The sequence below is a fragment of the Solanum pennellii genome, chromosome 1 (genome assembly GCF_001406875.1).
Source record: "Solanum pennellii chromosome 1, SPENNV200".
NCBI classification, from domain to species: domain Eukaryota; kingdom Viridiplantae; phylum Streptophyta; class Magnoliopsida; order Solanales; family Solanaceae; genus Solanum; species Solanum pennellii.
In genome coordinates this window covers 99,988,210-100,014,822 of record NC_028637.1, presented here as the reverse complement: position 1 = coordinate 100,014,822, position 26,613 = coordinate 99,988,210, and the positions used below count along the sequence as shown (strand labels likewise).

General features: G+C 35.5%; 4 protein-coding genes across 5 annotated transcripts; 3 read left to right on the top strand and 1 right to left on the bottom strand.

Annotated features, from left to right (window-relative positions):
• The first annotated feature begins 848 nt into the window (after positions 1–848).
• On the top strand, positions 849–14,110 carry LOC107008033 (sucrose nonfermenting 4-like protein). The gene is made up of 13 exons (XM_015206922.2): positions 849–1,631; positions 1,894–1,981; positions 4,230–4,409; positions 4,899–5,006; positions 5,144–5,203; positions 6,535–6,624; positions 8,334–8,468; positions 10,100–10,244; positions 10,310–10,483; positions 11,828–11,891; positions 12,008–12,077; positions 12,692–12,809; positions 13,468–14,110. The coding sequence occupies exons 1-13, from the start codon at positions 1,507–1,509 to the stop codon at positions 13,560–13,562; spliced, it is 1,452 nt and encodes a 483-aa protein (XP_015062408.1). The 5' UTR covers positions 849–1,506; the 3' UTR covers positions 13,563–14,110.
• A 2,022-nt stretch (positions 14,111–16,132) lies between these two features.
• LOC107008269 (probable microtubule-binding protein TANGLED) lies at positions 16,133–18,696 on the top strand. The gene is made up of 4 exons (XM_015207231.2): positions 16,133–16,411; positions 16,927–17,069; positions 17,159–17,214; positions 17,307–18,696. The coding sequence occupies exons 1-4, from the start codon at positions 16,322–16,324 to the stop codon at positions 18,503–18,505; spliced, it is 1,488 nt and encodes a 495-aa protein (XP_015062717.1). The 5' UTR covers positions 16,133–16,321; the 3' UTR covers positions 18,506–18,696.
• Positions 18,697–18,739: 43 nt separating this feature from the next.
• On the bottom strand, positions 18,740–22,584 carry LOC107008271 (chaperone protein dnaJ C76, chloroplastic). Of its 2 annotated transcripts, none has more exons than XM_015207233.2 (7): positions 22,257–22,584; positions 21,520–21,600; positions 21,080–21,117; positions 20,830–20,909; positions 19,795–19,878; positions 19,425–19,587; positions 18,740–19,227 (listed from the first exon to the last, which is right to left on the bottom strand). In XM_015207233.2, the coding sequence occupies exons 1-7, from the start codon at positions 22,536–22,538 to the stop codon at positions 19,086–19,088; spliced, it is 870 nt and encodes a 289-aa protein (XP_015062719.1). In that variant the 5' UTR covers positions 22,539–22,584; the 3' UTR covers positions 18,740–19,085. The 2 variants fall into 2 exon arrangements, with proteins under 2 accessions (XP_015062719.1, XP_015062720.1); XM_015207234.2 differs by having other exon boundaries at positions 19,479–19,587; positions 22,257–22,579.
• A 908-nt stretch (positions 22,585–23,492) lies between these two features.
• LOC114075572 (receptor-like protein EIX1) lies at positions 23,493–26,593 on the top strand. The gene is made up of 8 exons (XM_027913935.1): positions 23,493–23,994; positions 24,095–24,599; positions 24,756–24,950; positions 25,184–25,614; positions 25,881–25,952; positions 26,070–26,165; positions 26,260–26,355; positions 26,511–26,593. The coding sequence occupies exons 1-8, from the start codon at positions 23,493–23,495 to the stop codon at positions 26,591–26,593; spliced, it is 1,980 nt and encodes a 659-aa protein (XP_027769736.1).
• Positions 26,594–26,613: the final 20 nt, after the last annotated feature.

Sequence of the window (26,613 nt, the reverse complement as noted above, 5' to 3'; positions counted from 1 at the left end):
CTTTAACTATTCATTACCAAATTGAAATTTAAAGATTTGATACTTGACACGAGTAAAAGAGGAACAACTAATATAAAAGTACACATGAGGATGAAACCCCAAATTCACACAACATACCAAGATGATTGCTTGTGAAAGCCTTGGATCTGGACCAGACATGCATATATGGTTTTTCGAGTCCGACATTCTCAACATCTCGTAGAAAATGATTATGTAATGTAGATTGTTCAGAAGGGTTTAAATAAGAAAAAAACTTTTCATAATTTCATTTTTTAATTCTAAGTAATCGCTAATAAGAATTTGATTCTTTTATAAACTTAATGTCGATAAATATGTGAAGTTATAAATTTATTTTGGCCAATTGTACTTTTTCGAACTCATTTAAAAATCAAAAATAAATTGTACTAAAATAATAGATGTCAAGAAGAAAAAACGTTCTTTGGACACGTTCCATTCATGTGACCCACAAAACAGGAAGAGAAAGATGCATAGGTTACCATGTTATTTATCTACTTTTAACTATCGATTATCAAATTATCGTATCAAAATTTTAAAACTCGATATTCGATATCTTCACTACTGATGATTGAATTATTAAAACCTGAAATTAAAAAAATCCAAATCGAACACCAAATACGTAATTTTCAAATGATTATAACAATCATTTCTCCATATATTTGACCTTAGAATTAGAACTTTTAATTTAATTTTCCTTGTGTTTTGGGTTGAATTTTGTTGCAAAAAGTGTAATTAATAATCCCTATAAAGAAAGTAGGCTCTAACTTCCTCCTTCTCTCTTCACCTCAGCTGCACATCCGTACACGTAATCTTTTTTGTACATGCACGCACATACATACAATTATTTCACCATTTTTTGTTTTTCTTTTTTATTTTATTTTTTCTCTCTTTTTAACTTATTTTTTGCCTTTTTCTCCATAGATGATTCTCTCTTCTCCACTTTCCGCCACATTGCACACAAACTTCAAAGATCTATTATCAATGTCGATACTATCTATCCTTACTCTTAAAAACTGAATCTTTTTTTTTTCTTATCTTTCCAAATTCTGAATTTAGGGTTTTCTTGTTCTTGTTCGATTTGTACGGAAAATCTCTGGATTCACTGCAGATCAGACTTGGAATTGCATTGTTTTTGTTATATTTTGTGAATTGATGATAATTTAGAGGGTTTCGTTTATTCTTGGAAACTCGGGTGATTTTTTTTTTTTTTTGGAGATTTCGGATTGAGGATTTGTGTTAGGGTTTCGATTCTGTGTTTGCATGTGTAGAATGTGAGGAGGGGTCCCCTGCTATAGCATGGAGGATCCCAGAATTGGGTTTTAATTAGAAGGTACTGGTGATTTTTGGAAATTAGTGGGGCATTGGAGAAATTTAGTTTTTGCTGATTGTTTATTTGGATTATTTATCAATTGAAGTGCAAATTCAGGCTTTTTGATTGGGTTAGTTTTTTTTTTTTGGGGGTCAAGTGTAAATCTTTGTGAAGGGGAGATGTTTGGGTCTGGTAGTGATAGTGGGCAGAATCATACTGGGGTTGCAGGTACTGTTTTGATGCCAACACGTTTTGTATGGCCTTATGGGGGAAGAAGAGTGTTGCTCAGTGGCTCTTTCACTAGGTGAGCTGTTGAAGTTCTCTTTTGTTTGTTATATTATCTACTTTTTTTTTGTCTGGTATATTTTTCGATACCGATAAATCCAGAGGCGAAGTTTGGAAGTAATCCGGCAGGGTTGAAATCGTGCCTAACCCACTTATGTGCTGCGCTTGTACCACCAGACCAAAGCACCGGGGGCTATTCTTCTTTCTGTTATTATTCATATTTATGTTGGTTTAGATAAGAGATTGACCTTTTTTTTAAAATGGAATTTGGGATTATGCAGGTGGCAAGATCACATAACAATGTCACCCATGGAGGGCTGCCCAACTGTGTTTCAGGTTGTCTGCAACTTAATACCAGGATATCACCAGGTTTGTATTATATCAAGCATTTGTCAAGCCTATAATTTGTACTTTGTAAAATTTTTGGTATCTTTCAAACATATTGGCTGTGTCGCTGACCGTTGTAAGAGAAATGCTTAGTAACTTCCTTAGCAGTGAGCTTTTATGAGCTGTTATTTGGTAGTCTGCAACTGTCAAATGGTAACTTCACTCAAAAAACTAGTTCTTTTAATATGTTTGAGAGGTGAAAGGGAGTAAACCAGTGTTACGCTCGCTTCAGCGCTTAACGCGTGAAGCGAGGGTCAAGCGCTTCAGGGCACTAAAGCGAGGCGAGATTAAAAGAGAGCTCTTCTTCTGCTGAAGAAGCGAAAAGTGAGGCGAGTGTGAAGCATTTTTTAGGTCTATTTTTTTTAAAGATTGCAACAATCTTAGCATTTTTCGGTTCTTCTTGCCGTTGCTTTTCCCAGTTCTAGGATTTCAAGGTAAGGTCTTCTCTTCTTCTTGTCTCCTCTTTCTTCGATTTTTTCTTCTTCTCTTTTCTCATTTGTTTTCTGTTCTTCACTTCTCCTCTTTTCTTTGAATTTTTTCTATTCTTCTCCTCCTCTATTAGTTTACTGCAGCTTTTCTGATCTCGCTTTTGTAATTTTTTTAGCTTTTCATATTTGCTGTAGCTTATAAATATTCAGTTTATTTTTTGCTTCTGATTCTGGTGAAAATCTGTACCATTGTTATCCTAGTTCTAGTATCTATTACCCTCTCCATCACATTTTTGTGACACCCTATCCTTTTTATTTTGTCCCAAAAAGAAACTTATCTTACTATAAGTAGAAACAATTTTACTTTAAAATTTCCCTTTTACGCTTAATGAAATGATTTACAACCGTACAAATTTATAAGGATTGTCTTAGACCACAGGTTTCAAAAGTCTTCCTTTTTTCTTGTACATTGTGCCAAGTCAAATAGTGCCACACAAAATAGGAAGGAGGGAGTATTTACTTTTTAATTTAAAAATGTTATTTCTATCGAGTTCTTGGTTTTCTTTTCTAAGCAGATTTTATATTTGTTTTTATTGTATTAAACTGCGCTTTAGTTGAAAAAAGTGTGCGCTTCTTTACTTGCTTCGGTGAAGTGATCCCTTATCGCCTTTTCCTGCTTCTTGCTTTCCAAGACACTTGGGTAAACTTTTCAAAGATTGTGAAGCAGGAAATTGAAAAAACATCTTATGAAAAGTGTTTTGTTTTTCGGATGAAGGAGATTTATAGTTTTGCTTGATGGAGGATAGTTTGATTGTGTTGGGAGGATAATTGCAACAAAAGATACATTTGAGTGAAATTTTCTTTTAATTTATGACAAATTAAACAAGATAAATCTAAAATCATTACATCAATTCAGGAAATCCCAATGTAAACCTATAATAACAGAAACTAGTGAATCTTCCAATCGTAGCATGCAAAGTCATTGTAAGCATGTCAAGGAAGATGATGGACTCTTTGAATATATTCTTGCCTGTATTATATTGGTAAGTATCTCTGTTTCTGTGCGGATGGATTTGAACAAACACATTGAATTGTTCTAAAAACACACACACAATGAAGTAGGAAACTGAAATATGAGTGGTTGACCTATAGAGTTTTAAAATTTTATTAATAAATCAAATTTAGTATACATGTTTTCAGCAATTCATATTATTTGCAGAGAATGAGGCAAACATTACTGCATAATCAGACACACTTCTGGAACTGCATAATAAACACAACTTAGCACAAGATATAGAAGTGCTAAAGTTCCAGCTAATTAGGAACTCACTTTTCCTAGCTCCTTTTGATCTTAGGGATCAGCTTCCACTATTTCAGTCTGCTGTGTGCTCAAGGAAATCAGCAACCCCTTGTTACTGGGCATCCTTTAAGTCGACAAGTGCGTAACATACATGGCGGGGCAAAGCATAATCCATTTTGCAAAAACCAATTTGTTCATTGCTCCATACTATCATGTTTGCCAAAGCTTATGTTTGCTTCTATTTCAGTGTAAAAGAAACAAAGTGAAGCAATGCTTCATTGCAAGTAGTTCTTTTATCATTGTTCCCTCTTCTTTTGATAGGGAATATGTTTAGCAGAGGCTATTGTCACCCCTCGTTTGGTTAAGCATAGTTAAATGGCAGTTGTAAGAAAATATTAGTACTTCACTTAAATTCAAGTGACATACTCAATAAAGACTAGGATTTTAATAAAATGTTTTTTTTATAGTGCATAAATTGATTTGCCTTTCCACTTACTTGCAGTACAAGTTCTTTGTTGATGGAGAATGGCGTCATGATGAGCGTCAGCCAGTTGTAAGTGGAAATTATGGCTTAGTCAACACAATTTTTTTGCCCAGGGAGTCAGATGCTATTCCTGAACTTCTTAGTCCCGATGTGCCCGCTGGATCTAATATGGATGTCGATAATGATTTTCTTCGACTGGTAAGAGGATAAACGTACCTCATATGACTAAAATGTTCTATTAGCTGATGCATTTGGCCCTTTTTGCTTTTGATTTCCTTTTTGCCACGAATTCGATATCCACTTGGATTGAGTGGATAAAGATGTCTGGGGTAAAGGAATATTCTCAACTGATCGAATAGTCTGTCATTTTATTCCTATGTGACCCTAATAAAAAAGAAGAGATATGTCTGTGCAACAATTAGGTTTCTCAGCTTAGTTTTTGCAACATTTTTCATTGCCGTGAATATAATCCAGTGGTCGGAAATTTGGAAGTCTGCTTTTTTCCCTGCAGGGGGAATTTAAGACTTAAATTGTTTGAGATTTTACCTAGTACATTGGTAGAATAGTTGACCTTTGATATTCAATATCAAGGACATCACATTTCAACAAATAAACAGTTATATCGCAGCATCACTACCTTATTATGTGATGTACAAATTTGGTCACACCATCAGATACTATGTGCAGGATGCAGTTCCACAGATATCACAGGCTGAAATAGAGTTATCACGTCAACGTATATCTGCATTTTTGTCTACACATACTGCCTACGAGTTACTCCCAGAGTCTGGCAAGGTAACTACACATTTATGTTGTCTCTATTCTCTGCCCACAGGCTACAAGTCCAGGATAATTATGAGAAGATGTAGTTTTTTTTTTTGCATTTTTTATTAGATAAGATGTTAAAAAGTTACTTCTCCTTTCTTCTGTAGGTGATTGCCTTGGATGTAAATCTTCCAGTAAAACAAGCTTTTCATGTTCTCTATGAGCAGGTAAATACTGTTATGCATATTGAAGACATGCTGTTATTAGGCTGTAGACTCTTGAAGTTATATTTTGTTTGTATAAGAACTGGCTGTCCACTTGCTGGCATTAGAATTTCTTGCTAGTTGTTTAGGTAGGCAATCAGAAGAAACCGGGGGGAATGAGTCGGTCTATATGTGCTCGTAGTGTTTTTCTGCTTTGAGGGCTTGGAATAGTTCTTGCTACGCAATTGATTATTAGGAATTATAAATTTGTATATTTAGATTTCTCACAGCAATCTATGCCAAGCCTTCATGTGCAATTAGCTACAAGTTATCCAATCTATTAAGGAGTTTTAATTTGATCAAAAGAAAACATTCATTTTTTCTGATTGCTTATATATCTTTTATGGTTCTTATGAAAACATATATTGCATGTAATTAGCATTAAGGTGCCAATGTTTGCATACAAGTCATACATGCTCTAATTGGTTTCTTCAAAATGCATGGTAAGTAATAGTTTAATTGTTATCGGATGTTTGTTTTATTGGATCAAAATATAGATGGACTATATATGATTTCAAGTATTTGTTGGTTTAAAATTGAATAAATATTTTCCAATAATACCCTCTATTGTTTTTGTATTTACTTTATCCAATTAAATATATATTCATTATAATGCTCCCTCCGTTTCAACTTGTTTGTTTGGTTTTTGATTTGACATGGAGTTTAACTAAGGAAAGAAGAATTTTCAAGAGATATGTAAAATGTACAAAATGCCCTTTAATCTTGTGGTCTTAAACGTGTTATGTGGAAAGTTAGACTTAGAGAGTTGCCAAAAAAAGAAGAGAGACATTCTTTTTGAAAGGAACCAAAAGGGAAGTAAGGCAAACAAATTGAAATGGAGGGAGTATGTGATTAAACATAGTTAGCATTTTTTAAAGAGAATGAAAATATATAATTATAAATGTTTAAATATCTTCATAATGGAACAATTTTAAGTAAGTAGGTAAAATATGGGATAATTGAATAACTAATATTGCATCATTGATGGGTGTGTGTGTGTGTGGGGGGGGGGGCAGGGGAGTGCAACACACTATGTGACATGTTGAGGGGCTTTTAGTTACAACCATAATTGGAATACATATTTACAAAACCAACATTTTGATGCAGTTGTACGCGCAAATATTGATAATGATTGTGTTAAGTTTTGGAAATATTAGGACATAGTTTACTTTGTCTTTGCAATTGTAGCTTCTGCCTTCCTTTTACTGCTGTGGACAGTTATCGAATTTATCTTGCTATTCATGTCATTAAGTAACAGCTTGAAATTGCTGACATCTGATTAAAGCTTATCCCAGGGAATCTCTGTTGCTCCTTTGTGGGATTTTTTCAAGGGTCAGTTTGTTGGAGTTCTCACTGCGATAGACTTCATCTTAATCCTTATGGAGGTGAGCGTCATAGTAATTCCTTCTATCAGGATATTGTTCTCTCTTTTTTTTTGATTGGAAGGTGTAACTTTCATTCATAAAACAGCATAAAAAGTTCCGATGGAATAGAAAATGATTTTGTACAATTAAGGAGTAGTCTCTTATCCCTTATTGCTTTTTGGTGCACCCACGAGATTCCTGTAAGATTTTTGTAGAAAACCATATCTTTTTGTACTATTTTCTACTTTTGGATATACTAGTATACAGGTGCTTTGCTCCCTCATTAATAAATTTTGTGAACTTTATTAAAAATATGCATAAAGAGAGTCCAGTGAGAAGTTACAACCAAAAGTGAAGGCCATTGCAATCTATGTAATGAGCTAATAAAGTCAAGAATAGGCAAGCTATCATTTACATCTACTGTGGTCATGTTGCTGCATAGTCTAAGCAAAACTTTACAGTTGTTCTTGATCTTAAATACACAATCTTCTTTCTTCAAAAAAAATCTCTAGTGTCTTTCCTTCAAATTGCCCACCAAATGGCTGCCGGGATGGTGTTCCAGAGGGAGTAAGAAGCCTTGGATACCCCTTCCATGCCAACATTGAAGGAATGGAGAATAGAGCATCTCATACACCTTCTTAGACTCAAGCTGTTGAAGAGCTTATACCATATCTAAGAAGTAAACTTGCAATGGAGAATAAGTGGCTGATATCCTTCTCTGAGGAAATTGTTTATTGGTTTCACTTTTTAAACTTTTCCTTGTCTCACCACCTATATGTGGAGTCATTCTTGAGCTTTACTTCAACCTTCAGTTCTGCTTACTTCATATGGAAAACTTTCCTTTTTTTTTGTTCTTATTTATAGAAGATGCTTAATTTGGGATTTTGATTTATCTCAAATTTCTTTCTCTTCCTCTACAACTCCGTTCGATGAAGTTGTTAAGTATCAGAGCCAGATAAAGCTTTTATCTTCGAACAGAAATTCTGTAAAAGGAGCAACATGGCTACTTGGTCCCTGACCAAATTAAATGCTATGCTCTCCTTCTGGTGCCAACTAAAATCAACGTTAACTTCCCTGAAATCAAATATCTCACCATTTATAATTTACAATCAAATTTTGAGTGTCCCACTTTTAGCTTTCAGACATCCAAGTGAATCTAAAAGTCCATCAGCTTACTTTTGGATCAGTTGTCACGGAACAATCTGTATTTTGGATTCCTGCTCAGCAAATGATTATATTTTTCTGCCAATTGTGTAAAGTCAAATTGAGCTATTTAAATTGAAAGTAAAGGTTTACTTGTTTGTTTACATTGTAAACATGTTGTGTGTGTTCTTCGTGGAATCACAGTATCTTTTCTTTTTTATATGTGAATAGATCACTAAGCCAGTGCTACAAGCGTACGGGTTGTGCAAATCAGCTATTTTGTCTAACATTGCATCTACAACTTGTACAATAACTAATTTACACCAAGAAACTAGCAAAAAAATGTATATGTTTGAGGCTGTGAATGGTATCAGAGTATTTCTTGTCCATTACCTGGTGTTAGAGGGGAGGTCAAGTATGTTTTTTGGGGTTCGAAAGTAAGGTTCCATATTTTGTCAACTAATTCTGTGCAGTTTCTTTCCTTCCTCTTAAATTTTAAGGGACTTGACATCGTTCTTTCTGAATGAATATAAATACTATTGCTCTAAATAAATGAATATAAATACTAATTTGTTATCCAACTTCAGCTTGGGACTCATGGATCTAATTTGACGGAGGAAGAGCTCGAGACACACTCTATATCTGCTTGGAAAGGGGGAAAGTTACGCATCAACAGGCAAATCGACTGTAACTTGAATTCGTATTCAAGAAGTCTTGTCCATGTAAGTGGAATTCTTAGCTAATCATTTACAATACTCTCATCATTTATCCTGACATTTGTTTATCATGTTTTTTTCTTGATTTGGGCAATTGGTATTAGGATTTCTCTTAACTTCTCCAGGATTTTGTATGAGTGACCTTGAGCTTTTCTCTTCTAGCTTCTTAAGAACCTTAACCAAGTCTTCCCATCATAATCTGCTAAGCAAATCTAACGGATGGGAGAGAAGCGAGAAAAAACAGAAAAAGAAGAAAGTGGAGTCTGTTTGAAACTTTAATTGGTTGAGTATCGTTGATGTTGCTGTGTATCAGATATGTGGGTTGCTAAATTATATCTCAAATTATATTGTTATTAAATTACTACTGCTTGTAGCATTAACTTATTAATCTAAATATTTTTTGATACTAGTTACTAACAGACTTTTAGCCTAGATGTGTGTAAATTGATGAAATGACATAAAGGAATCATACTAAGTGTAGTTTATATAATTGAGTGAAATTAGGCCAAGTAGGCCAGTAGTCTTTCTGAATGTGATATTTGTCCATAAACAGTCTTCCTTGCTTCTTACCTCTTATCATATTGTAGGAGAAAATCCTATCCATTCCTATTGAATAAAGCTAGCTCCTTCAAGCCTTTGAAACCATTGAGAATAGAATCTTTGTTTTGGTTGATTTTTGCCATTTCGTAAGTTTTAAGCGAGTATCCTATCTTGATTACGGAGAACCTGCTTGTTTTCCTGTTTAGCGTTTTGTTGACAAGACAGTCTTTTTCCCTTTCATTATTTTCTTGCCTTTTGTGTTTCAATATTTCTAAGTAATTTGAAGCATGTGCAGTTTGCTGGTGTAGTGGTAGGAGTGCAGAAAAAGAACTATGACATTCATGTATGTGAAGATATTTTGGACTAAAATACATTTGTTATGGAACATTCAGTAGTCTAGGCCTCTGGTTGGCATTTTGTTGTGTAGAGGCGTGATAAACAAGTCCATAAATAGGATATGAATGATGCAATTTATAGTTTAACTTTGAGTGGATCTTAGAGATAATTAAAAGAGAAAGATTCCATACCTATGGATATTACCAAAAAACACAGAAATGCCTTCCAGAATGTGCTGTTAAGTGGTATATATGTAGCATAAAATCTAGTTACTGCTGTAAAATAAGCCTCTGGCAGGCTTCTGGTTGGAAGTTTGGCTTTAGAGTGCTGAGATGCACTGTATGGTGTGTTAAATGATTGGTGTCCTGACTGGTGTATGAACTTCATGGTTTGGTGGATGCTTATGCAACATAATATAGGCAGAGCTGCTGCTATTTTTGGAAATCTCACTACACATTACTTGATTTTTTCTCTGGTTTGAAGAATCATCTTTGAAAGCCTCCTTGAGAGTCCTTTCTGCATATTGATTTGGTTCTTTTATCTGTAAAATGTGCTTGTCTCAGAACCAACTGAACCTCTTTTGCTTGTATTTTAGCCGTGTGAATTTGTTTTGGGGATGGGGAAGGGATATTTGACATTAAGGTAAAATTGCTTGTCATTTGACACTCTACTGGCCGTAATTATTATGTTGCTTTGTCTTTTAATTTAGCTTCTGCATATCGCTGTTTGCATTAATATCTGCCAACTTCTGCATCATGCAGGGTGGGCCTTATGACTCATTGAAGGATCTTGCTTTAAGATTTCTGCAAAACAAGGTCTCAACTCTTCCCATTATCCATTCTTCTTCACCTGATGGTTCATTTCCTCAGCTGCTACACCTGGCCACCCTCTCTGGGATTCTAAAGTGTAAGTTACTCTTTCGTGTGCTGAATGAACAGTTTGCCCTTGGCTAATGTCTAATCAATGTCCAGGTATCTGCCGGCATTTTAAACATTCTTCTAGTTCCTTGCCAATTCTTCAGCAACCAATTTGCTCAATTCCTATTGGTACCTGGGTCCCGAAAATTGGTGAATCAAGTGGAAAACCAGTCGCAATGCTAAGACCAAATGCTTCTCTTGGTGCTGCTCTGTCCTTATTAGTTCAAGGTGATTCTTCCCTGTATTATTAATTTTCTGAATCTTTAGTTGAAGTTCGGATAATCCTTGTTTGATCTCCCCATGTTCGCTATTGTATTTTTCTGGTTTCGTTTGATTATTTTGTCTATTTGTTTCTTAAAATGACCTGATTTTCTCTTTTTGCTTTCTGTAAGGACTTGTAAAAGTAGATGGGAAATAGATTAGTGAATGAGAAGAAAAAATCCCGGACAAAAAACTTGTTCTATTTCAGATACTTTGAAGCTAATAATAAGATAGACGACTCCAATATTTAGCAAATAGGATAATAATGTGTTTGTAGAGGCAAATTCCAACTGTTTACACCCTAGGGCGAAGATAACTACATAGAGTGATACATAGTTGGAATCAGCATTTTGGTATTGTGCATTTCCTACCCAAATAAATTACATTGTAGACTTGTAGTAGACATAGCATCTTTAAGATCTTTACCTCGTGCTAACACAAGAGTTCTGTATAACGATTAACGTCTAGAGTTGTAGAGGGTGTAGCACTGGAAATGAAGTAAACATTTCTGCAATACTTTATCAGATGAACAGTAAAAGATGATTAAATGCTCCTCACGTCACCACCATCAAATGTAGCTTTCGTGGCTCTTGGTAACTGTAGTGGGTTAGTACTCCCTTTGTCCCATTTTATCTGGCACTGTTTGACTTGGTACTATATTTGAGAAACAAAGGAAGTCTTTCGAAACTTGTGGTCTAAAACAATCCCTAGATATTTGTGTGGCTGAAAATCATTTTATTAAGGGTAAAAAGGGAATTTTAAAGTCAAATTGTTTCTAATTTTAGTAAGGTGACATTCTTTTGGGATAGACTAAAAAAGTTAGGATGCCACATAAACTGGGATGGAGGGAGTACTCAATATACTGTCAAGTGAGGAGCAGCTGAGCTGTATTTTGGGCTCAAGACTAGTAAAGAGAAGACGAGGATGGAGGAAAAATTAGGAACTTTCCTAGTATAAAATCATTGAATAAGACCTAACAGTTGAACTACCAAGCCCTCTACATTTTGAGTTCTCTATTCAGTGTAGGTTAAGAATAGAACACGGTAAAAGAATTGATGGAAGTTAGAAACTATTACCTCTCTACCAGTCAGCTTTCCACAAAAAGAAATCTGCTCATTGTTTTTTTTTCTTTGTTGAATGTCCAAGCATTTATTTAAGATTCTCAAAATTGGTTCAATTTGCTGGTAATTGCTCAACTTGCCAACAGATAACGTGAATCTTTCTCATAATCCAATTGAGATACGTAAGAAATTTTTGCTCCAAGTATATATTCACTTTGCCATCCAACCTATTCTTTATTGTGCCTTACAGCTGAAGTTAGTGCGATACCAATTGTGGATGATAATGACTCCTTGCTGGATATCTACTGTAGAAGGTAGTTAGCTCTATTTAAACCTACAGTGCAGCTATTACTTTGTAGTCTTCTAACATATTCTTTTACTATTATAATCCTGGTTCAACATGATGTGCTTTCTTATCATTTTGTGACAGTGACATTACTGCTTTGGCAAAGGACAGAGCGTACGCACAGATTCGGCTTGATGAATTGAGTATTCATCAGGTAAAACTTTTAAGAGCTATTTGTACTACAACATTAGATTCTTTTACTATTATAATCCTCTATATGCATGTTCAATCAGATTCTCCCTTTATGTTTTCAATCTTTTCCACTATTTAACGATGCATGGCTGGTCCCATTTGCTAATACAGTTCACTTCAAGATCTGTGGATCCTCATTCATATTAGATGGACTGTTCTGCAAAAGTTTGAGTTAGTGCAATTTTCTTGCGTTGACTGGCTCAGTAGTCGCTTAAGTTAATACGATTCTGTTCTGAGCAGATTATATACATTCGGGAAATACAGACTTTATCTGGTTTATAGATCCTTCTGATCTTTAAGTTTGAGCTGTATTGAGAAATTTCCCCCTTGATATCGTTTCGTCAATATTTGCAATATGCCATATGCTCTGTGAGAATAGTACGAGATTACTTGTTTCTTTTTTTCCACATTAGGTAGCTTATGCTTATCCATAATGCTATAATACCGAGGAGTTTAGACGAAAATTGCACTGACAGCATCTTTTTGCATGTATATGCACCTTTTTATGCAAGTTTAGGCTGCTATTTAATGCCCAAACTGTTACTAGATCTCTCGTTTTATCTGCTTCTACCGCAGGCAATACAATTGGGACAAGATGCAAGTTCTCCTCATGGATTATTCAATGGACAGAGGTGTCAAATGTGTCTAAGGTCCGATCCTTTGCATAAAGTAATGGAGCGACTTGCTGTTCCTGGTAAATGTCTTCAGTCTTCCATTTGCTTGAGAGTCAGTTTACATTCTTGCCTTTGCTTTTGATAATTACCTTGAGGCAGAGATTCTTTGGGCTAAATGATGATGTTTTGGCTGCTGAACTTATGCCAAAGGGGGAGTCTTTTCCTTATCTGTATCTGTTTCTGATGTAATGGGGTGATGCAAGCACTGATAAATATCAGCATTTTTATCTTTCAGATGGAAATATCCCATTTTCTTGGAACGCCCTTTACATGAGGTCTATTATGTGTACAACACATTTTTGTACCACTATATCAGCCTTCTACTGTTTTCTCTACCTTGTTTGCCTTCTTTTGTTCCTCAACATGACAACAACAACAACATACCCAGTGAAATCCCACTATGTGGGGTCTGGAGAGAGTAGAGTGTACGCAGACCTTACCACTACCTCGTGGAGGTAGAGAGGCTTTTTCCAAAAGACCTTACCACTATCTCAACGTTACATTTCTTTTTTCTTTTTCCTGATTTTGCTATAGCTGTATTCCCCCTCACTTCCTTGTTTGTATTGCTTACCTTGTGAGTATCTACTGTATGAATCAAAAGTTATAGCAAATTTTCCTGCACATTATTTCAGTGACTGATGTATTTATGAGTTATTGAAGATCTCGTGTATATTTCAGGAGCAAGGAGACTTGTCATTGTGGAGGCTGGCAGCAAGCGCGTGGAAGGCATTATTTCAGTGACTGATGTATTTAGGTTCTTACTCGGCTGCTGATACAGCCACCTTCACCCTGCCTTTTAGGGCTTTGTTGTGGTGGCTTTAATGAAGAAGCCGTTGCTTGGCACTCATGTTAGTTACTCTTCAGCAACGCCCTCTCCTCATAGTTGCATTTGTAATTGGTCGGAATTTGTGGAGTCCTGATGGGCTCATGCTTTTGACTCCCCCTCTTTTTTCAGGAAGTGAGTTCAGAAAGAAAATGTCTGTAAATTGAGAGGATCCCCAAATTTTCCCTTATTTATATTTTTAATTTTCACAACCTTATTATCATCAACCATGTCATAGTATAGCTGCTCTATTTTTATATCATCTAGTTGACAGAATGGCGATGAAGGCGTTGGTTAGCTGTGTAGTTTCTTATGATGCTGTGGTTGCTGATGGAAAGTAATCTTGGTTTCCTTATTTCTCTTCATTGTAATATCTCTCTGGTGCTCTAAACAAATCTTGCTTGATGATGACACAGTTTGGTGACCGTCGGATGTGGTCATCGAGTCAGATACATTTATGGTCTCAATGATGGAACAAACCTTGGCTGGCTTTTGATATATTCATATCCTCAAAACGGAACCAAGTAGCAAATTATGGTTATCAATTAAGCGTAGCCTCTCAATCTAGTCCAGAGAATGTGGATTTGACATTTTATTTTCACATTGATCTCTAGTCTCACTCTCGAGTTGAATTTCTTCACGTCCAATTTTATTCGTATGTGGTCAAATTAATTAATTCTTGAAAAGCAAAAAGTAGACCAAGTTTAGAGCTCGTATGAGCTCCTACTTGTGACTGATTTTTATACCTTGGAAATGATCCACTCTTCATAAACATTATGAGAAATTCTAATATTCAAGATAATTTACTTTTGTTATATCTCAAAAGAGAACAAAATTTGAATTGGATGCTAATCAACGCAACAAGAGACATTAACAATGTATCATGCTTAATATTTATATATAATTTAATAAAGTTTCCGATGAAGCGATCCTCTGGAACAAAAAGAACTCTTCTCTTTCAAATACATCACGAAACATGCGATACATAGCTCATGGATTGCGAATGATACATTAGAGAGAGATATTTAAGAGTGGATATGGATGTATTCGAGAATGGATAGAGATTTTTGGAATTCTTAAAATGATTGAAAATTTTAGAGATTATTAGTTTGAAGTTTTTTTTTACATAAACTAGTGAATTTTAAAATTTCCATTTTATGATTGCGCCATAAAAGCATAAGGGCCTACAAAAAAGCCTTTATTATACGGAAAAATTGCATGAATGAATAGATTTTTAAAAATAATTAGTGACTTTAGCGATACTTTTTATTTATTATCATTTATAGCAATATTGTGATAAATCTTTAATATGTATTAAAAGTGTACTATGTATACAGTATATTTGAATTATAATTTTTTTTTAAATATATTATGTTTGTTTGGTAAAATACTGTCACATTGTATTATAAATGTATTAAGATGTGTGATAAATGTATTATCCATCATTAAAACTTGTATTATATTTGAATAATAAACTTATATTTGTAATATGTATTAAACTTGTATTATAAATAAATTAAAAGTGATCAAATGAAAAAAAAATGTTATTGCTATGAATAGTAAATATTTTTTGGGAAAAGGGTCTGATATACCCCTCAACTTTGTCATTTAGAGCTGATATACCCCTTGTTATGAAAGTGGCTCATATATACCCCTACTTGTAAACAAATGGCTCACATATACCCTTTTCCTCTAACGGAAATGAAAAAAATAATAATTTTAATCTAAATTTTTATTATTTTTTTCTAAAAAATATAATCTCATATGAGTAAATTTAATCCTCGTCAAATATATTTTTTTTGACTTTTTTTGTTTCAATGACCAATTTATAATTATTATTTTGATAATCAAAATTTATTAATATTTCACTAATATTCTTGTAAGACTTATTGTCGATGACCAAATTTTTTCTTCGAATACGAAATTAAATTACAATACACACAAAAAAAATAGTTTAATTTTTTTTCTCTTTAAACTAAGGAATGAAAGAAAAAAATAAAATAAGGATAAGAAACTCAAATAATTATAATAAAAGAAGTCAAAAAATAATTCATGTATGAACAAAATTAAAATATACCTTGAAATTTGATAGAAGAATCATATATATCCCTAAATATATTTTTTTTTTAAAATTAAAAGTAATAAATATAAATTTAAAACTAATTTTTTAACTTCCGTTAAATGAAGGGTATATGTGAGCCATTTTGTAACGACTAGGGTATATATGAGCCGTTTGTATAACGGTAAGGGTATATATGAGCCACTTTTATAACGAGGGGTATATCAGCTCCAAATGACAAAATAGAGGAGTATATCAGACCCTTTTCCCATATTTTTTTATTATAGTATATTATGTAAGTTTCGTGTATTATATTGTAGCCCAAAAAGATTTCAAATAAAGTAATCCGCCCAAAAGTTGCAAAATCAATAAAAGAAACAAATATATTTATTTATTATAAATCTATAATTCTTAAATTAGCCGTTTCGATTTATTTTGGGCGTTGAATATGAATTCGACCGTTACAGCCAAATATCCGTTGGCAGCAAAAGTCAGACACTTCTTTCCTTGTATACTTGTCTCTCTGCTTCGTGTAGAAACTCAACATCGACCCCCACCCACTTCGGAGACAAAGGGAGTTTTGGGGAGCGTAGAGAAGAGAAGACCCACACTTTGATTTTCTAATTGTTGGGTTAACAAAGTGAAAGAAAATGGTAGCAAGAACCCCACCAAAGTTGCAGAACAAGAAAATGGTGGTGCCTCCTCTAAACCCCATTCTTCTTAGAGAAACACTAAACAAGGTTGGTGGATTCATTATTACAATCAAGAAATAATCCCCCTTTTTCCCCCACTCCTCTCTACATCCTCTTTTGATCTTCTTTATTGTACTTGTTTTCTGAAGTGGATTAGTATAATCTATTAAAGTATCAGTGATGGGTAATTGTTAATTGGATTCTCTTTTTATTGAATTTAATAATTCTTACAACAGGGTTTTATTTTTCTACAGGTGATTTCAGTTATGGGGTTCTGTTGTTTCTGTGAAATGAGTTTTCATTTGGTAGTTAAACTGATAAAGGGTCTATCTTTGGACTTCAAGATTTATAATTTCTGAAATTTAATTTGGTGTCTCTGATACTAAGCTCCTTTGATCTTTCCATGGTGTCTGCTCTTTCTGACAAAAAATGTCTCTTGTGTTGTTTGTTGACTGCTATTTCTGAAATTCCCTTTTTGGGATCTTTAAAAATATGATCTTTTGATAGAAAGTTGTTGAAAATTTGAAAACTTAAGCTAATCTTCTGAGGTGATTTTGTTGAAGGTTGATAAATGTATGGCTAGATTGCAAGAGCTTCAATATACAGTTACAGGTGGACATAAGGTGATTTCTGGGGTAACTCTCAGTCCCCGCAGCACCAGAGGTTATCTGAGAACTAGCCTCAGATGCAAACAAGAATCTTTGAGGTACAACATACTAAATCTTGCTGATTTTGTTTTCTTTTACAATTTAATATCTTTGTGTAATAACCGCAATTCTCTATTCTAATTCCAAGGATCAAGAATGCTACTTCGCGTAAATCTCCTCCAGGAAAAATGCCAACAAGTGGAGGTAACTAGCTGTCTTATATCATTATTGACTTTGTGTTCTTCCAACCCTTTTAGTTTCAAAGGTTGATGATTTTTGGGCTTTGGTGGGAACAGGGGAATGGCGGCGAATGTCATTACCAGCAATGCTTCTAGGAGAGACAGTGGCTGAAATTAAACAGGCAAGTCAATTTGCTAGAGATATAGTGGAGGCAGTAGGTCCCAAGGGGTCTGATGACCCGAAAACTCCACTTATACAGAGGCAAAATCAGAAGCCAAGCCCCGAAAACTCTGAGCTCCGATCACGTAGAAAGAGAGAGAAACAGGTAACCTTGCAAACGATGAGGACAGAGTCTGATACACCATCAAAACGACGAGCAAAATCACGAATAAACTTCAAGGTTTCTCCAGTGCAGCAGAAGGAGTGTGAAAAAGAAAATTGCAAATACATTGCAAATAGAGTTTCACCAAGGAATAGGCCATGGGTGAAAAAGACTGTCCTTTTTCCGAACCCACTGTTCCATTCATCAACAACTTCACAGCAGCAGAAATTATCTAAAACACAAGCTCCAGTGATTGCAAGAAATCGACAATCACCCCATAAGTTCTTGGTGAAGTCCCCACCCAAGGCCCCAAAGCTTCAAATGAAAATCAGAAGCCCCCAAAAACTTCATACATCTCCTACCAGAGTGACAAGTTTGGGTACTAAGTTCTCGACAAAGTCTCCACCCAAAGCCTCAAAGTTTCAAGTGAAAATCAGGAGCCCCCCACAACTTTCTGTGTCTCCTACCAGAGTAACAAGTTCGGGCACTAAGTCTTTGGCTAAGTCTCCACCAAAGTTTCAAGTGAAAATCAGGAACCCCCCACAACTTTCTGTGTCTCCTACCAGAGTAACAAGTTTGGGCACTAAGTCTTTGGTGAAGTCTCCACCAAAGTTTCAAGTAAAAATCAGGAGCCCTCCACAAATTTCTGTCTCTCCTACTAGAGCAACAAGTTTGAACAAGAGGTCCCCAAAGATGTCTGCAGCTGCCAAACTGAGAAGATCATTTTCTCCATCAAGATTGGCAAACAAGATAGCTTCTTCACCATCCAAAATGAGGTCATTTTCACCATCAAGATTGGCAAACAAGATAGCTTCTTCACCCTCCAAAATGAGGTCATTTTCACCATCAAGATTGGTAAGTAGGTTAGCTTCACCATTAAAGAGCAAAAAATCTGTACAGAAGATTGATGGGATGAAGATGATGATGAGTGGACTCAAACAGCGACCACGAGCTTCAACCACATCAAAGCAATTCTCAGTTCAGGGAATGTAAATTGATTTTGCTTGAAGATTGAAAGATTCTTCGTTCTTTGAAGATATTTTCTCGATGTCCTTTCTTAGTTGGTACAACAGGAGAGTTTTCTCCTTTACAACTTCTATTACTTTCAAGATTGTATAATTTGTTTTGTAAAATTGTGAGGTACTTCCTCGATAAGGTAAATAACAATGGTTTTTTCCTAAAGACGAAATTTGCTTCAACTGTATCATTTCAATTTTCATACAGACATGGAGTTTTAATCTATCATTTTGTGGGGCGTAAAACAACATAATCCACCATAAAAAATAAGATTAGTAAATATTTACATCAATCTCATATTACCAAATATTCAGACAGTCAGTTGCAGCTGCTTTTCCCAACACTTGTGCCCAGCATTTCATATGCTGCTGCAGAGTGAAGACCATTTAGGTCTTCGATAACATAGCATAAGGTTGACAGTCAACTCAAATCAAATTTCCCCCATCGTTCATGTGATAAACTTCAGCATTGCATAGCCTTTGAAGTGGCAGTCTCTATATTCATATTCCGAGTTTCTACACACAACAAGGTGGTTTTCTATGAGGACTTTCAGGATTTAGAACCAGTCTACATGTTCGGTTGAGGCCTTAGGCTGCTTCTTGGGCTTCTGGTAGCGATTGTTCTCAAAACGAGCTTTTACAATTAGTGAATAAAGCAAGTCTGCTTCTGCTGATGTATCATAAGGTGTGCTCATGATGCTACAAAGAAGAAAATTCACAAAATAATGATTAGAAAATAACGGACAGCAGCAGCAGCAGCAAAAAAGAACAGTTAAATATAATCATAACGACTTGGAGCCAAAAGGAGAGCAAACTGATTTATAACTTAAGGTGCTATCCTGAGTAAACATTTATATAAACTTTTTTTTTGGGATTCTTCCTGTTCAAAAGTTTACCTTCTTCCACTTTTACAAAAGCAGGATGAAATTTGCGTCACGGAGTAAAGATACCTGCCAAGTAGCTCTTCAAGAACTATTCTTTGAGAAGGTGTAACATAATGTATGCAACTCCTGGGGCATTGTCCAGCTGCAAGATGGACTTGGTAATCTTCACCATGTCCTGAATATATAGACCTTTTGGTTCAGTAGCCAGATAAAAAGAGAGGATAAAACCTTCGTTTAATAGGCCAAACAAAATTAATGTAGGTTATCTTGTTTTTCAGTGATTTCCTTTTGTTCACTAAATTTCACTAAAATTTTCCTGTTAGCTGACTAATTTCTGACAGAAGTAACAAAGAAGTTGCAGTATTCAGTACTACTATATGACCTTGAGAAGTTGCTTGTGCAGTTCCTGTCAACGAGGAAAAAGTGAATGCATGAGGTGCTTTCTTAACGCATGAAAATGGGCAACCTGCATTTATTGTAAAAGAGGGAGATCAGCAACTATACAAATTTTGTATTATTCAAAACATGCTGACAATTGAAGGGATAGTTTCCATAAAGACAGTCTACTGGAAGAATCACTTGCAGGCTATGACATTTTTTCGGAAGATAAAATCACAGAACTGATGGAGGAGGTCATCACTGGATTCACTAATGAAAAAAAATTATTATGAAATTGCTGGAGTACAGCTTAGATATCTGTGGAGACCTTAGAAAGCTACTAGTATCAGGATTAGCCAGGAGATCCTTTTGTGCAAGGCGTGACAACTTACTAACTACTACTAAGTACTCAGACAAGGCAAACAGAGCCCTTTAATATGGAAAACAAGGTTTTGCTACACTTCAGAGCTCTTTTAGCTGCATTAGTATGTTTGCATTGATCAGTAACAGTATGAAAGTATTACCAAAGCATCAATACTGATTTTAATGATACCCTTTGCGGTGGCCCAGTGGTTTGAGCTTGGAACTTCCATGTTAGAAGTCTCAAGTTCGAAACCCCTTGCCAGCGAAAGCAAGGGGTTTGCCTTCTGGGTCGAGCTCGTCGCACCAGGCTTGCCTAGTGCGGGTTACCTCTCCTATGTGGTTTGCGAGCTATTGCATAGGAGCGGTATTTTACCCTGTGTGCACCCAAAAGGGTAGCGGCTGCGGGTTTCCCTTGTCGTCAAAAAAAAAATACTGATTGTAATGATATTACAACTGTTTAATATACTGGTGCCAGATGTTGAACTAATAAAAACATCATGGACATCCATTGCACTTTTGTCCATTGCCACATTTATTTCACAAACATAAAATGCAGGCCTTCAATAAGAAGTTGATATAGCAGGATTTCACAAGAAGCAAACTACTATTTCTAACGTCCTCTATGCTATTTGCAACTGCTGATCATGATGGAAATTTCTAGTAAAGGAGTTGTTACCTTTTCCAATACAAACAGTCTCATCAACAAAGAGATCAAATGCTTCACCTTCTGGCTGATCAAACGGATCTAAGCATTCCCTGCAGAACTCAAACAGTGAATATGGTAAAAATTTACTACCTGAAGGACCACTACTTCAAAAAATAAAAACAATGAAATGCTGCAGTGATGATCACTAGATTAGGATGTGAAAATTCGATATTTTGGGATTTAGATTCATTAAGATTATAAACTTACATAGCCAATTTACCTTTCAATTATCTCTGACTTTGTGAAGTTGGACAACTTCTGCATTCATTTCAAACAGTAGGAGTCAGCTATCATTTGAGCAAGAAAATTTAAGCAACTAAAAGAAGGCATTATGATTTTGGAATTTCCTCTGTAAAACTAGAGGCCTTAAATTTTTTTCTAAGGTTTTGTGGAACAGTTTGGAACCAAATCTTATAATGAAGTATAGAATGATCCTACAATTCTCTGCACTCTACCATTTCATCGAAAAACTGGTACTAAAGGATTATCTACCTCCAGCTTTTCTATCTTACTGTCTGCATATTAAATTAGTTGTCCCTTGAAAGACAAATCCTTTGGATTTTCCTTTTATATAACGCAAAGCTAACTAGAATGTTGAGCAAAAAGCATGAACCAAATTGGCTGATTTGTTTGCCGTCCTTAGCAATAAGGACTATTTACCTCATAGGCTTGAATGACTCGGCGAATCATTTTATCCGAACCATTCCCATCTCTCCTTACATCAGGATGAAACTTCTTAACCTGTTTCCATCAATTATTAAACCAAACAAAAGAAGCATCATTAGCAATTTTCAAGCAGCTATTCCATCCCCGTTATCCATTGAACCTACACTGAATGATCCTCGTTTTGCCGGATTAATGCCAACGTAATCATAAAAAAACAGAGTTCTCAGGAATTTTAGACTCCCCAGTTCCACCTCCTTTCTTCGTAGATCATTAGCCCCAGAACACCTATACCAAAAACTCAGTGTGCAATCTGCATGAAGTCTATCTTACTACTTTAAACTAGTAAGTGATGTTCCATGAATCCATAGCCAGAAAAATAAAGAACCTTGCAAGCTCAAAAAAGTATAGAGTCCATCTTTTTCAGAAGTTCAAAAGAAAACAGGAAAATCGACATGGATTCTTAATGATTTATCCAAAACTGCAAATTCTATACAGCCGCTGTCTCATTTTTTGTGACACTTTCTCTTTTTAATCAATCCCCAAGAAAAAGAATGTCAAGATTTCTATATTTAGTACTAATTTAACTTCAAACCTCCCATTTTACCCTTATTGCCACAGATATTCATATGACTTATTTTAGACCAGAAGTTTCAAAAACAAAATTTTCTTTTCTCTAAAACTCGGTTCCCAATCAAACAATTTCACATAAATTAGGATGGAGGGAATAGTACCTTATTCCTGAAAGCAGATTTCAGCTCATCTGTAGAGCAATTCGGAGCAACACCAAGAACATCATATGCCAGAGAAGCAGAAAGAGGTTCTTCATCCCCATAATTCTGTCCATAACACTTCACTGTAAAAGAAGAAGAAAGGGTAGCAAAGGGTTTTGTAGAATTTAATGGAAAAGTACAGGTTGATGGAAAAGTGTGGTAGTTAATATTCTCAGTGGTTCTTGGAAAGAAAGCTGAAGTTCCAATTACAGATTTTTTGTTGTACAGAGATGAACATTCCATCTTTCTTCATGATTGAGAAAGACAAAAAAAGGCAATAGATACTTATTTTGATTCAATATTGTAGCCACTCAAGTGGTCCTTATTTGCCTGTGAGACTAGTGGGGTGATACTTATTTCCAAAAAGTTCACATCAGTGTCTTTTTTCCTTTTATTTCTCTTGCTGCTTAAATTTGCATTTACTGTAAGCTGACTTTCTTACTTGTTTTCATGTAACTAGAGATAAATGTAAAATTTCATTCTTGGAGTTGAATAATCAGTCTCACTATATCTTTGCTATTGACTCAGTTACGGTACATAGAGGACCACAAATAATACTTGTCTTTACCGTCCATTTCCTGCTAGTGTTGGCACATATGGCGGAACCAGAATTTAATTCAATGCACTGATGGACATCAGGCATAGTGAGAGCTTAGTGCACCAGGCTGCCTTTATTTTTATAAACGTAAACTGACATAATATCATAGGTTAAATTACACTGATAGTGCAAAAGATTTTATGCTGTCAGTGCTTATTAGTTCCATTACTAATTACTGTAACCGTTTTAAAAAGCAAAATTAAATCATAGTACTTCTAGTTTAGTTTTAGAATATACAGTTGAAATTCAATTGAAGTCTGTACTACTGCACTTAATGATTCAACTAATACTACAAAGACTTTCATCTCACAATAGTGCCCTGAGTTAAAATACATAGTTGAATGCAGAAACTTGTACTATTCAACTCTCTTTTGGAAAGTCCACAGAGTTAAATGAGTTGGACTTGTATTCAATTTAAACTTATGCCTTATCAAATAGGTAATGAAGACCAACTAGGTAGGCTACTTCTTCCATCTTAAGATTAGAGAGTGACATTTATCCTTTTTTATAGTTGCCTTTCTATATGAACAGGCACTACACAACTAAAAAGCAATATACTTTAAACTTACCATCTCTTTTACTTGTAAGATTATCTCAAAATGGCATGTGGGGAAGTTTTAGTTATTGTACTTATTTTCTTTCTTCAATCCCTTCCTCTACTTGTTTCAGTTGAAGCAATTAGCACTGCTTCTCTAACTCTCACAAACACTACTGAAGCCAAAGTAAGATGTATTGAGAGTGAGAGGAATGGCCTATTAAGAGTCAAGCAAAGTCTCACGGATCCCTCTGACCGATTGGCTTCTTGGATTGGCAAAGAATGCTGCATCTGGAGAAGTGTTTCTTGTGACGTACAAACTTGTAATGTCATCAGGCTTGATCTCAAAGATACATCAGGCAATTGCTATCAGAAGAAAATGGGATATCTGATTTCTGGCATTTCGACGTGCTTGGGTGGCAAGATAAGTCCTGCTTTACTTGACTTGATACATTTAGAGTATTTAGACCTTGGTGAAAATGACTTCCAAGGACTTTCCACTCCCACTTTCTTGGGTTCTCTTGAAAAATTACAATATCTTAACCTCACCCATTCATCTCTCATTGGTATTCCTCCTTCATTTGGGAATCTGTCGAATTTTACAATATTTAAGCCTACGTGCATACTCCTATCCTTACGCTTCTGTTGAAAGTAGTTGGATCAAAGATTTGAATTGGGTTTCTGGTTTGTCCTCTTTGAAGTATCTTGATCTTTCTTATGTGAACCTTTCTTCGGCAACACATTGGCTTCAGTTTTTTAATAAGCTGCCATCTTTAGTGACTCTCAGTTTGCAAAACTGTGATCTTCGCTATCTCCCTTACTCCTTTCCCAACTGGAATATGACATCCCTTTCTTATCTCTACATTTCACGCAATAACTTTGTTAACTCTGTGTTGCCTAAATGGTTGTCTAATGCCACCACCCTTGAGACACTTGATATAGCAATCAACAACATAGAAGGCCCAATATCAAATGTTGAGTGGGGTAAACTCTGTGATCTGCAGGATTCGTATCTAACACAGAATAAACTTAACGGAGACACAAGCAGATTAGTGGAAGGGTTGTCTAGCTGCAGCAACACGACCCTAGAGTTGTTAGGCCTTTGCTGGAAACCGGTTGACAGGGCAGTTTCCAAATTCATTAGGACATTTGAAGAACTTAAGGATGATTAGTATATCTTTTAAGCAGATATCTGGAACGATTCCCACATCTATTGAGCAGCTGTCAAGGTTGGAAATTTTGGACTTTGGACAAAACCAACTGAAGGGAGCCTTACCTGAAACCATATTTAATCTCACTTGAGCAGTGAATGGATTCTTCCATTTAGCCTCACATATATCGAGATAAGGAAATGTGCTTTGGGCTCCAAGTTGCCGACATGGCTGAAAACTCAAAAGCAGCTTCGTACTATTATTCTCTCCAACGGCTCCATTTCAGATCCTACACCTTGGCTTTGGACAATGTGCTCACAGTTGCAGTTTCTAGATCTATCAGATAGCGTGATCGGTGGAAATCTTCCAAGGTTAGTAAATTTTCCTTCATCCCAAAGCCGGACAGTGGACTTCTATTCTAGTTACAGTGAAGGTGTTGTGGTGGACTTAAGTTCCAAGAGCTTCCATGGTTTGTTACCTCTTTGGCCAAATATAACACATTTGAATCTTGCAAACAACCTGTTTTCAGGATTAATACCCATAAACATTGGTCATGTGATGACAAAACTCCAAGTTATAGATCTTTCTGGAAATACATTTACAGGATCTATACCATTTTCAATAACAAGAGTGAAGCAGCTAATGAGATTGGACCTCTCAAACATCATTTGTCTGGAAAAATACCTAACTGGTGGGCTGATTTGCGACAACTTCATGTCATAGATTTGTCCGGGAATAATTTTTCAGGTGGTATTCCTCCATTATGTTCACCACCTTCACTTTTTTGGTTGAGATTGAGTCGTAATAACCTCTTTGGAGAACTTCCAAAATCATTAAGCAACTGCAAAAGCTTGCTTACACTAGATATTGGAGAGAACAAAATCAGTGGCATCATACCCAAGTGGTTCGGAGAAAGTATATTATCTTTGCAAAAGCTTAGCATGACAGACAACATGATTGGTGGACACATTCCACCACAACTTAACCAACTTTTTGGCCTTCAAATTCTTGATCTTTCCCATAATTATTTGACAGGTTCTATCCCTTCCTGCTTAGGAAATTTGAGAGGTCTTAAGTCCGTCAAATTTTACAAGTGGCATCCAAATTACTACTATTAAACTATGTTTTTACGCCCAAGATGGTGTTGATTAAGAAGGGAACAAGGATGATATACACCTCTACGTTAGATCAAGTGAATCTTATTGATCTTTCTTTCAACAATCTTCACGATGAAATCCCAAATGAAATTACAGGTCTGTCAGCGTTGGGGTCTCTGAATTTATCTTGGAATTAATTATCAGGAAGAATTCCAGAAGACATAGGGAGCATGAAGCAACTGGAGACACTAGACCTTTCATCTAACCATCTCTTTGGTTCTATCCCATTGAGCATGACTTTAATCGCTACACTACTTGTCATATAACAACCTTGGTGGCCCTATCCCATCAAAAAACCAATTTGGAACCTTCACTAATCCTTGAGTTTTGAAGGTAATCCAGAACTCTGTGGGAAACCATTGATTACAGATTGCTCTCCACCAAGAAAAGAGATCTCAAGAAATTTGAAGAAGAAGAAGAAGATGAAAGGTTGTGGTTTTTAATGAGCGCAGGAATAGGTTTTGTCATAACATTTTTGGTGACGTTTAGCAGCTTGACAATAAAAGAAGTCATGGGGATACAGTTACTTCCATTTCTCAGAGGAATTTGGAGAAAGAATTATCAGGTGCTGTATTGTTTTCAAGGCTTGCTTGTTTAGGATTTTCAGAGTCACAAGGAAGTATTTGTTAAAACCAGGAACTGTTTCTGCTTAACTATGCTTTTAGTAGTTCTTTAGCTGTATTGTTTTTCTCCATAGTACTTGATTTTATTGCAGTAAATAAAAAAGGATGACTCTGTTTTTCCCTGGAATTTCTTAATGTTTTTTACTTTTAGAAAACTATAGCTTAGATCATGCACTATGGACGTCAACGCGCTCTTCAGCTGTCTTGCGGATAGACCTTCTCTGGACAACCTAAATCCAGGGCCTTTTATACTC